General features: G+C 38.9%; 1 protein-coding gene across 2 annotated transcripts in view; it reads right to left on the bottom strand.

Moving 5' to 3' along the window:
* Positions 1-13,172, bottom strand: part of PRKAR1B (protein kinase cAMP-dependent type I regulatory subunit beta) — a 100,976-nt gene that overhangs the window by 36,347 nt on the left and 51,457 nt on the right. For both annotated transcript variants that reach the window (XM_074886576.1, XM_074886577.1), the window contains exons 5-6: positions 6,551-6,612; positions 5,752-5,798 (exon numbers count right to left, since the gene is read on the bottom strand). In XM_074886576.1, the coding sequence (XP_074742677.1) occupies positions 5,752-5,798; positions 6,551-6,612 (109 nt within the window). The remainder of the gene's footprint in view (positions 1-5,751; positions 5,799-6,550; positions 6,613-13,172) is intronic.

Raw genomic sequence — 13,172 nt, 5'->3', positions numbered from 1 at the left:
CCTTTGAAACAGATCTTTTAAAAAGTAGAAAGGAAAGTAGCTCTGTTCGTAAGGTGTGGGAAGTAAAGCTATTTTAGGCTCAGAACAGCTTATGAAAGCCAATGTTATATGGCAGCAGCTCAGATGATCTCCTTCTTTATCCTAAAAATTGCTGGGCTGAGGTTTTGGCTCAGGTAGTTTTAGGCATTTGTGAACTCTTGCCAAAGTGGTGAGTATACAGTGATTTATTCCTCATTGTTGCTTGACCTGCCAGTCACAGCTTCGTAATAGCTGGAACCTTCTTCTTTCATGCAGCTGACGAGGAATGTAGAATTGCAGGTGCCCAAATATGACCAAGCCATCAGGACCACGACCTTCCACAGATCAAAAGTACTTTAGGTTTCTATTGTTTTCCATCATGTAATATCAGCACTGCAATTTTTGCAGGCTTGAAAAATCACACAACTTGGTTCATTTATTTATTTTTTAGGAAGCAAATGGGAAAAATCTCTTGTGAACATCAGCAGTTCCTTCCTTCACGGGCTGTGATGTACATAGGCACTAATTGTGAGAGAAAATGCAATGAAGTCACACAATGCTCAATGCAATAGGAAAGCATCTTAGCCTCACTCATCTTCGTGTTGTCTAGAGAAGCAGAAAGCATCCTCACCACAACCAGTAATACAGCCATTTTACTTTGAAGGCAGGATATGAACATCTATCTCTGAGCTTCATTAGAGTGAATTTACCGTTACCTGAATTTTGCATTGTGAATTTCAAGTTAACTTTTAGCATTTTTTTTTATGCCACTTTGTGATCTTATTTGTTCCAGGCATTACAACTTTTAGATGTTAAATCCCCTTCCGTGGATCTGTTTGTAATAATATATGCTTTGTGCCTTGTCAAGCCTTAATATTTGTTATCCAAAAATGAAGATGAGGTTTATTTATTCTTGGAAAAAATAAGCAAGCCTTAGACATGAAGGGTATTTATATGTGGGTAGTTTTCTCAAATAAAGCCAGTGCTTTATTTGCAGTATGAATTCACTTTTCTTAAATATAAATATATGAACTTGGAGACCACCTTGAGAATACTTAAAAATTCAAGCTGAAAAACTCCAAACTTTAAAATGTTCTGTTTCAAGTTTCTAAAAGCATCCTTCTGAAATTAGAAAGATCATTAATGATGGAAGAATTCAAATCAAAAGCAAGCTATGGAATCTAACCACAACTAGTTTTAAAATCCAACAGTATTCTCACATAAACCACCGTGTAATTTTCATCTTTGTATATACAAATTAGAGAGTTTGTATATATGAATAAGGGCTTCAAGAAGATTGGACCTACAATCAAAAGATAATCTTACCTATTGTCCACAATATTCATGTATAGCTCCACATATGGATTTATACAGTAAATACAGAACCTATTGCAGAAAAAATACTGAAAAGTTTTCATTTTGATTTTCACCATACTATAGTTTGGCTGCTGTTGTTTTACAAGAAGAAAACCTGAGAATGACTGTAGGGAAAGTTGCTGCGACATTAAATAGAATAGGAAGTTGTTGAGTCTAAAAAAAACCACATCTGTTTTAAAAGGGTAGTTGACGGTGCTTTTTAAAGTAAAAAATGTGAGGTTATAAGATTAAAATAATAAACAGGAAGTCGTTTTTATATTTAGAAATATGGATTAGAGATTTTTGCAAGACACATACTTTAGCAGGTACTTTCAACATCTTTACTGGAAACTATAATTTAGGCTCTCCCAGATACTTTTTGGCATACGTTCATATTTGTCTGAGCAGAAAAGCTTCCAGTAGACAATTGACCTCTAAGACTTCAAACCTCATGCCATCATCTACCTACTATAAACTTTATCCACCTGCAGGGCTGGGTCATGACTTAACAATTCTCTTCAACCACAAAGTTCTAAGTAGGAAGACTGCAACCGATAATGCTATAATGTCTTTTCCCATCCAATGACAGTTTTGGTCAAAGTATACCTGGTTTGTAGTATACAGTATAAGAGAGGAAAACCCCAAGTTGCCCAAGGCCTACCCTTTCCTGATTTCTAAAAACCTTTATTTTACATATTAAAAATATGTCCTTCTCGCTTGGCCCACAGTCCATGTTGAGTGTGCTTGCCAATGAAACAATATTGAGTCTTCTTTGGCTGTCCATAGTAATGCCAAGAAGGAAATGTACAGATAAACAAGGCTTGTTTATACCCTAAGAAAGTGTAAGAGTTGAGGATAAAGTGTTATATTAAAAATACTTTATTGTACTTCTAATTTGACTCAGATTATTTTTAAGGGAAAATATTAGAATGCTCTTATTTACTCTTTGGAGTACCTATGCCAAAACTCTAACAGTAAATTACTTTTAAATGTTGCAGTTTTTAAACTCAAAACACCACACACTGATTTTGCTATTCTGGCTTTTTGGTGGTTTCTATTTGGTTTTGGTTGCTTGGTTGATAGATTTTTTTTTTCAGTTTGCCATGACTTTCTTCCGGGGGATGGGAACTTTATGATGGCAACTGCAACCTCCTTTTTGCGTATTTTTGCATGCGTATGGAAAACCTCAGTGTTTATCAGTCACGATGTTCACCAGCCCTGGTATACCTGTCACTTTTGAGCAGATCAGGGAAATGCTGAAGGCAGATAGCCTGGTCAGGGGTTAAAAGCCTCCATGTATATGCCAACACCAGCTGAACTAGGCAGAAAATGGCTTGAGGCTTTAAGTCTCGGGGTCAACTGTCTACTCTCCAAGTTGCTTTTTTTCCTGGAGAAGGGTGGAAGCATGCCAAAAAAGTATCTGGCAAGGCTTCAATGAAATGCAGCTCTTACTAGCAGTGTGGATTTTCTTCAGACAATAAGGAGTTTAGCACTGCTGCCCGGGAAGTGGAGAACTCTTTTCTGGGGAGCACTATATACGGTGTGATAGTGCACACCCATGGGGTCTGGGAGCTGCTGCCTCATACAGGGGCAAGTTACTCCGCACTAACTGCCCTGGTAGAGACTTTACCCTATGGGGGGAAAATGGGCTCATCTCCCTGCAGCTTCCCAGCAAAGGCAGTTAACATAGGTAACTTCTGTAGCTACCAGGGTGTAGTTGCAACTTGCTCCTGGATGAGCACATGTTTCTTGTGCTTTCCACAGTATCTTGCAAAGAAACAGTGTGTGTTTTGGCTGAAGATACAGGAAAATCTTAGGAAGGAGAGAGCACCTAGCTGAGGACATGGGGAGAGCAGTGGTGCTAAGGTACAGCAGGATGAAGGAAGGGGGATGCTGAAGTGGGACAGCATGAGAGTTGGTTACAGAAGAGTTTTGCAACACTTAGAGGGTCAGGAACTTTGGTTGTCCCTGGAATAAGCTCAGCCCATCTCTTAAGTCTTGTAAAGATATATTTGTCCCACAGGTCATGTCAGAAAACTGTCCATACTTGTGTCTGAGAAGTGTCAGGATGACATTATTGTGGATCTGTCCATTTTGATCTGTTCTAGCAGCTATAGGCTGATTTTGGCAATTAGGGGAGTAGGGATTGAGAACGCTCATGAAATTGAAGTTGCAATCTACTCAAAGAAATAGTTATTTCATTCATTCCTTAGAAAGTCTGCTGTTCCAAGTCTCAAAGACAAGGCAGGAAAAATGTATATCCTATATCATATATAACTACTCGGAACTCAAAGAAAACTTCTGCCTTCAACTCCCAATAGCATAAAACAAAGCTGTGCACCAGGTTCTTCATTTAGTAAAACAGTAAGTCCCACCAAAGTCAACAGAATTACTCACGTGCTTAAAGGGGGACTGGTGCTTAGCTTGTCAAATCAGGGGTCTGGGATAAGACTTTCAAAAACATCTATACAGCTTAAGAGTCTACATGTAATTGCAATGCAGTGGCACTGAGGCCATTGAGTCACTGTGGCAGTTTTTCATATTTTACCCCAAATCCTATCTCAGAAGCCTCAAAGGTCTCTGAATTGTTCTCGGAACTATAAGATTACTCTGCAAAAGACTTTCATGAAGTCAAGAAACCATCAATGAAAAACGATCTGGACACATGTCTCTTCTTGGGCCATTCATGGTCAAGATTATTTATGAAAGGATTTCAAATTTCTGTAAAAACACGGAGAACCTCTGATATACAATTAACATGGTGTAGTAAAGGTGCATCTGAGTAGATGCCAGGATATACCTGGGAAGGGAACTACGATGCCATCTTACCCAACAGAGAATACAGCAACTGGTGCTCTAAACAAGCCCTTGCAGAGCCATGGCCACCTTCACCGTTAGTGGCAACCACCAGCTACAGAAAATGCACAAACCACCTCGTGCAATGGTTTTACAAGCAGACACAAAGCTCGGTAGGCCCTGGACATTTATTTTCCACATTTTGTCACTGCTTTGTAAGAGCAGTATGTGCATATGGAAGATTAGCTTTTTTGCAATTAATTGCAAGGGTTTTGCAAACTATTTTCTGATGTCGGTCTCCCACTATCCCTGAGCCAAATGCTGAAGAAAGCTTTCCTAAAGGTTTTGAGCGAGGACAAATTATTTTTAAAGAGGATTAATCTGTAACTTCAATATGTGCATTTGCGTATGTTTGTGGGTCTGATTCAAAGCCAGTGAACTCATTAAGCTCAGTATCAGGCTCTAACCAATTATTTTAAAACTAAATTTTAGCGCTGTTCTATAAATATTGCTCTTTTATTTTCTGGCCCTGTGGATGTGGCAATGTTTGCTATTGAGAGGTATGCCTGATAGGAACAGTGAGTCAGACGGATTTCCTGAGAAGCAACTTCCAGAGACAGAGGCAGCATGTGAGGTTTCTCAATTCCCAACAATACCAATTAGATGGTCTCCTGACACAAACAGACTGCTAAAAAAAATAACTTTCACTAAAATAACTGTATGTCTCCTGCCCAGATTTAAAATAAATCACTTTCTTCTTTAAATATGCCAAACAAAACTCATCTGGGCATCTGAAGAGCAATGTTGCTAATGAGCAAGCCTGCCCTATCCAACGACTGTGGATGTGTCAGATGTGTGTAGAAAATTCAGTCAAATGAGGAACTTGTAGCAAAACTGCAAAAGGGTGAGTTTCATACAGAATAAAAATTATAAGGGGTGAATATATTATGATTTGAAAGTCAGGTTCAGAAAGAAGCTCATTTTCAAAGACTTGCTGATTAAACCACTGCATACTCCTGTAAACATTTTGTGGTCTCACAGATCACTTTAAACGTATAATAATCCTTGCATTATTAATATGCTGCATTGTTCGTATATTTGGACCTCATTTTAAAAGCAAATTAAGGTTTCTAAGATGAAACTCACGGCCTGAGGCTGTATCTCAATTTGGGGGAAAAAAAACCAACACATGAGCTAAGCTAACTGATTAAAGAAAATATTTTCCTTATGGTTGATCTGAACCCTCGGGTGCATTCCAGCATGGTGGCCTGCTCTGCCAAAGACTGCACACCTCCAGGTGTGGTTAGGGTTCTAAAGATAATGTCATCTGCTTGGTTTTGATACCATATTCTCCTGCTTGGAATGGACAAATAAGCTAGGATGTAAAACATGCCAATTATAAAATTATGCACAAATGACTTAACACAACAAAAGCAAAGTAATGAGACCAATCCTGTGAAATCTATTTCAAGAAGAAAGGAGAGGGAACCACAGCACATGGCTGGATCAAGCTGTGTGCCAAAGCATACAATTTTATTATGTAGTTTCAAAATAAATATTATACTGTAAGAGTGTACTTACATCCACCTCGCCTTGGTCAATCACATAGAAGTTGTCTCCTTCGTCACCTGGAAGCAAAATACAAAAGGTGATTGTTTCCTGAAGGTCTGCTAAACTATTCAATAATTTCCTGTCTCCCTATTTAATCCTGTACATATTTGCACAGGTTTGTACACCAGATTACTTACAGAGATTCATTTTCTGAAACATCCTTGCCTATTTGCCTTCATAAATCAAACCATCGCTATGATTCCTTTCTATTAATATCTCTCAGTTGCATTAATTTCTCTCTTTTGACTGATTCAACACTTCATTCAGTGTAAACACACAAGAGGCTTTAATATAGCCTGAGGGTAATGAAGTCCTCCACAACATGCTGCAGGCACGCAGGTAAGTTGCCAAGTGCGATAACTACGATACAGCACAATGAGGTGTTGAATATTCCCAACAACCATAAAAATATTTTCCATCTCTAATTACTCTCAGCTAGCCTGTGCCACCCTTATGCATTCTGAGCTGTGGTTTACTTCCTGACTATCTTCAATTAAGGAATGAACATTTTAATTTGAAGTGCTCTTTATCTACATTTAACTGCAGCACTTTGAAACCCTGGAGATCTACCAGTGTGGTTTTGTAGGAGACCTCTGCACACATACAAAAAGACCTGCATCCATGAACTTATGATGTAGCTGCACTCTTAGATGATTTCAGAATATGGTTATTCTTCTCGTTAAGCAGAGAGGGTGAAAGCTCAAATGGAGAGATGTGAATTGTACAATCTTAGCAAACATGCAAGGGAAAAAATGAGAGGAAGAATTACCCTGTTGTATGACTGTTTCTCCTGCAATGTGTGTGACAGGGAACATGGCATCGAATATGTCACTGGAAAAACAAAGACACATTTATTAATTAATTTATTCATTTCTTATCTAGTCAGTAGACCTACCTTCATTGTTTCATTCAGCCTTCATTAACAGATTTTGCAGAAAAAGTAAAGGAAAATGTTAGTTGTAATTGGAAAATGAGCCCCCGCTTGGCAAGAAATCAAAATAACTAGTTAGGCACAAGCTGTGGTTTAAAACTAAGTGAGACCGTGATTCACTGCATGCTATTTTGAAAGAACTCCTGAATTATATGCATATAGGCCACTTCTTATAGCACAGCACAAACTAGCCAGCCTATTTTATTGTCTAAGCAGAAAGATTTCAGATTTCAGCTGCGATCAGTATGTGTCACACCAGTAACTGCTAGATGCCTAAACAGGAGCTCTCCTCTTCTGAACATCTGGCCTTGCATTTACAAGCAAAACCTGTTCCACAATACAGAGCACATTTGGAAAGGTAGATGGCTCTAAATTAATGTAGCATAAAGGTTGGCAAGAGATTGCACTCACAGTGCAGAAAAGGCCAAACTCTGAAAATCTGAGTTACTCGTGAGAAGGGAATGTGACCAATGCTACAGAAACACCGAAGCTGCAGAAGAGCCTTGTGCTTATTAATCATCGCTGAATTACACACCTTACTGTGGTCTCCAGCATACTGTCGCATATCCTTAAAAGGCCAGGCAGAGCAGTAAGGACGGAAACGCACCCTGCACCAACACTTTGGGCAACTTGCCCAAATCCAGTCCTTTTGTTTATTGAAGGAGACAGCAGGCTCCGTGGAGCCAGGGCTTCCTTTCCCCACATCAGATTTTGGGGAACTTATTTTCAGAAGCATGAACCACACTGAGACAGGCGCTCCCCACCTCTCTTCCCCTTCCTATGCATCAGTCTCAAGGGCTAAAGGAAATAGCTCCCCGACACAAACAAAAGGCAGCAAGGAGGGATTGTTAATTAGTCTTTTCCCTGGCCTGGTCTAGGAATGGTCCATCCAGGGACCACCAATGACAACAGCGAGATGAAATACTTCAGCCTGGAATGAAGCAAAGTCCTCACAATTGTAATGAAGCACGAACAGTGAAGAAACCTAAAATTTTCATCAAAATAGCCAGAAGATAGCAAACAAACCCATGCTACGTTTCAATGCCTTATATGGGAAACGCATATTGTAAAATCCCATTATTAGTTTATTTCCTGTTCAACTGTTCCAGAATTTATTCAGGCTCAGGTCTAGGAAATGTTTCACTCCTAAGTTCAAATTGGTCATGTCTTTCCTCTTCAGCAGCCAGAATGTTTTTGCTCAGTATTGTAGCTCTGCGTCAGCACCACTTGTAGGAGAACTGGGAGATTTCAAACCAGACACCTCCCACTGCTCCGCTGTACCTGCAAGGGATGCTTACCCCATGACCTATAATAAAATTATATATTTTACCCCTGTTGTTTCATCAGGCCCACCCTGTGCTATTCCTATTCACATTCAGGAAATACCTCCACCACAGACAAAAAGCTTGCTCAGAGACTCTAAGGAGAAACCTCTTTCTCACCTCATTCTGAGTACCAATGCAAAGACATATAATAAATTATTCTGTATGGACTGTATTCTTATATCCACTAAACTGATTTTTAATGATCTTGAATGGGTTCAGCATTTCTCCAGTTCAAGGGACTTCTCTGATAGCAGAAAGCATCCATCTGGTGCAGGCTGCGAAGTTGGTCCCTGTGCCAACCTTCGGTGTTCTCCACCTAAAAGAAATGGGAGCTGAGGTTCAGATGGGATGGAGGAAACTACAACGATGGTAGGTGCCGAACTGGAACAGCCACCGAGGGACCTTATGTCGATGAGGCAAGTCAAGCTGTTCTTCAGTAGCTCTGGGACCTGGAAATTCAGTGTGACAGAGGCTCATTTGCCTCCCTGTGGTTTCCCCTTGGCTGTGCCTGGGCACCTCACCAAGCTTTAAGAACAGTCCTGCAGCCTGCAGAAGATTTACTGGAGGAAAAGGCACTCTGCGTGGCAGAGAAGAAAGTCTTCAATGCGATACATCCAAAAATAGGCACAACACTGTGAATATCAATAACCAAACCAAAATGTGACTGCTTGAACAAACTTGGAAACCTTTTTTTTTTTTTTAAATAGAAACACAGAGGAAATAACTACCCACAGTTTCATCCTTTCATCTTTGTTTTAAGGCTGTATTTTATTTATAACTTAACAATTGACTGTACAAACAGTGCCCAATAAATTATGTATAGCACTGTACCCTTCTCCAAAATGTTTCACATTTTGTTTCTACACCTTTTAATTATATCAAAAAAACCCTCTTTAAAACTCACAGACTAAAACTTTCAGCTGATGGTGTAATGAACCCAAAGTCTATTAGCAGCAACAGCAGTTTTACACTGTAGCAGTGTAGCAGAATATTAGTGCAATATTATAGCACCCCATATACAATGTGTTTCAGCAAAGTCTTATTAGAGCAAGATTTGGATTTTTGAAGAGACCTTTGAAGGACATGTCATCAAACATGAGTCTAAAATACATATGAACACACAGACACACAAGGTACCCAAAGTCATGGTGATGATGATTTACATCTCCAAAGTGAGACAAGGGCATATCTTTGATAAATAAATGTAAGTGACCAATAATGTCATGACTGTCACTGGAAACACATCATGATTTTCTTCTACTAGTAGTTTTTTTCTACTAGGGAACTGTTGTTCTTAATTGATATGGTTAGGCCAAGATCTCTCACAGTGATTAATGAGTTGGAGTGTTTCTGCTTTTGGATGCTCAATTTGATATGCATTAAATAGACTCAGATCTCAGATGATACAGATCAGCAGGCAGCCTCAAAGTTTCTCAACCTACAAGTCTGGCAGCCAAGAACTAGGACATTCAGAATACCACCAAAGAAAACCACCCTTCTGGAAATTATCATCTCCTAAAGTACTAAATGCTTAAGGTCCCTGTATGAAATCTGGCTTTTGATTTAATTCAGACTAAGTGTAGAATCTGCTTGGAAATTTTTCCTATTACCTTTATCCTCAGTGTCTAAAATAACACAAAAATGTCACAAGGATCAATATACCAAAATACTTTGAAAATTTGAAAAATTTGTTCCTGATCCAAGCCAAAATCTGAAACTACAACTGTCATGGTTTAACCCCAACTAAGCACCACGCAGCCGCTCGCAGCACAACAATAAACAGACATACTTTCGACCTGCCCAATAAACGTCCATGAGTCCTGGGTCTGTATTATGTAGAGAAAACACCTTTAAATACTGAATAAGTTAAGAAGTGGCTCTTGCTAAAGGCATAAACAAAATGGCCAAGGCCAAAAATATGGCCTGTTGTTTTTTCCCTGTAGCATGCAGCTGTTTATAAGACATTCAAAATCATCCTCTGACCATTTCAGTAGAAAAAAGCCCTTACAAATACAGTGCTGCGACCATCTCACTACCAAGAAAAGACTGTAGCTGTGTTCTCCTACAGCTCTGCAAAAGTAGGTAGTTGTAGCCCTTGGTTTTGAAGGTTTTGTTAAATACTTAGGGCCAAACACACGCATACACATTCTAACAACCAGAATTTTTTTCAAGCACAAACAAGTTTTATTTCAGCATGAACAGAAAGCCAGAAAATCAGTAGTTAAGTCTTCACCAAATGTTGAACTACCATGATTTCATCTTCTGTCTGAGCTGCAGCACCAAGAACACAGCAGCCTCTGTCTTCTGCCCCTGCACCAGCTATTTAACTGTTGACGCTGCGCGTGCTAGCAATGCTGTGCACTGAATTGATATGGAAACGGTTTGATTTTTTGCCAGGATTTTTATGATTGTGCTGTAAATGAGAACTGCTCAGAGGGATTTCCTTATTTTGTTGAAAATGTATCATTTGCCCTGTTTCCAGATGACTTATTCAGGTGATGGAAGAAGAAAATAGGGCAGCAGTTCTGATATTTCAGCTGTTGTTTCATGAGACTGCAACCAAGACAGATGCACTGCACCCAGCGTGTCCCGGGCTCAGCATCAGTACTTGGAGGGCTCTTTCTCACCCTCTCTGGAGCCAAAGCTTTTGACAAGCTTCGCAGTTTTTTCACAGCTCTCTACCTACTTCCAGAGGATCTGTATCTGGTTACTCATGGCACTTAAAGTCAAACATTTGTTCCAATCAGAAGGTATCAAGGGCAATTTTTGGCTTGGAAGTGTAGTTGCAGGTAGGACTGTATGTACCTGAATATCCACATCTGGGATCCAAAGGGAGATGCTAGCAGGACATTAATAATGTTTTCCAGGGGAATTTCTGCACATTTAACTCCTTGTAATTTTTTGAGAGTATCATTAAAAAACAAATTACAAGAAAAGATTATGAGCAGCATAGAATATATAGAGAGCAGCTAACTAGTCCAACAAAGTGAAACCAAGAAATGTGTTTAGACATGAAATCTCTATCTATTCGATCAAAAAATACCATCTGTCTTCTTAGGGAATATCAAAATTTAAAAGACTTTTTTAAAAAGGTCAAAGATATCAAAGGCTTGCAGCAAGTTTTAACACATAAAGTGTCTTCCATGAGCGTACAGGAGAATTGCAAACAACTGCGATCAGACTTGAAATCACAAGGGCTGATCCTCTGCTGCCTGGCATCTGTGATGACTTCTGGCCACCTGTCCAGGTTGAGCCAATTCCCTTTTCATGCAAAGAAAAACTCCACTAGAATCAGTGAGACTGCAGCTATTTAGTCCAGCAAAGAGCCTATCACAGTGATTGCAAAATAAATGTGATGAAACACTTTGCTGATTTAATTCAGTAGCATTTTATAGACCCCATTTGCCAAGATGCAAATGACTGTACTAAGAGGAAGCCAGTAGAGAGGGCAGGGCCAAGGGTTCTCTTTCTCACGAGAAAAAGTGAGTGATAAAAATAAATCATCTATCTGCTTTTACACCGAGGCTGCTTGGAGTTGACATGGAATATGAGATGGACAAAAAAAAAATAATGTGCACTGTAGGTAATACAGCATTGGCAATGGGCAACTGAGAAGAAGCTTGTTAAAACAAAGCGAGAGAAAGAGGATTCCAAGCACTTTCAGAACCAGACCATGGCAATGGCCAAAATAGGGAAACTATGTAAGACAATTTATCAGTTTCACAATCAGATTTCTTTCCAGCCCTTGCTGTGCTGGATGCATTGCAGGAAAGGATAAATGGAAGAGACAAAATGCATATGTGTTAGGCAAAAATGGAAAATCCTCGTTATACCTGCAGGTTATAATTTGTCAAGAGTTCAATCAGAACAATTTCATTGTGCAGGCAGACTCAGCCTTCAACGTGTGTGCTATACAGTTCTTTCTTCTTTTGCTATCACTCTAGCAAAACAAAGCAAGCCCTATATTGTTGAGGATAGCTTTAAAAGATATGTAGCTGCTCTGGCATAATTCAGCAAAAGACATGCAACATTTTCTTGGAGTGAGGCTGCCCTAGCAGGAGGATTCCAGCATTTTAAATCTTTCCTACTTACATACCTTTAAAGTTTAGTAAACAGAGTTGATAGTAACTCCACCTTTATTTAGCTGCAGCTCTTATATCTGGGTACTACTTTAAAATTTCTAAAGTTGGGGGGGATTTCTCTTCCCTTGTATGTCTGAGATTTTCTTGTGATTCATTTCCTGAAAAGATAACAGCTTTCTAGCAATCATTCTAACAACCACTTCTCCTGCCCTGTAAGGATGAAGAGCACAGAATTTAAACCAAACTGGCTTCAATTAACATCTATGCAGTAAAGGAATAAATGCAGTACGTTACCACTGAATAAAATGCAAGGGTCTATGCTATGTGTAAGTATAAGGCTTCAATCCATACTGCTTGTTCCTAGGAACACTGCAAGTCCTTGCTCATGTATAATACTGAAATCACTGAGAAACTATTACTATTTTTTACTGACTACTGAGAATAAAAGCAATGCACCCAGGTAAAATAAAAGATTCCTTTTTAGAGGTATTTAACATTAACAGCCCTCAGCTTACAATTGCAGTAATCAAATATATGGTGTCACAGGCATAAGAAAGAGAGTCAGTACTGAAGCCTTAACAAAAACATTACCCATCTACTTCTGTTAATTTCTTTTCATGTTAGGACAGCAACAAATTAATTATAGCAGCATACAAAGCTATTAACAATTAAGAATACTGAATTAATTCATTATAATGGCCAATGTTTAGCTAGTATTACAATTAAGACATGCATTAATTTTACTATAATGACCATATAAGTCTTTGAAATTGGACATGAGAAGACATTCTGAATGGCAGGTTAACATTAAAGTCCATGTCTAATTCCATAACATTTATTAAGTCACAAGTCCACATAACTAATAGACATGAAACAGAAAGAAATAAAAAACCGTCGTCTTCTATTTCTGTGAAGTGTTTCCATTTTTACTGTTTTATGAAGTCCTTTTATAGGTACATTAATTACACCGAATGAACTGAACACAACTTTGTGAGCAGAGCATCAGTTCATTTTACAGACTCTATACATCGACGTGTTAATGGTTCACATCAT

Source organism: Strix uralensis, chromosome 16 (assembly GCF_047716275.1).
Source record: "Strix uralensis isolate ZFMK-TIS-50842 chromosome 16, bStrUra1, whole genome shotgun sequence".
Lineage (NCBI taxonomy): Eukaryota > Metazoa > Chordata > Aves > Strigiformes > Strigidae > Strix > Strix uralensis.
Note: the sequence above shows the minus strand (reverse complement) of the source record. Positions and strands in the feature narration are given on the sequence as shown.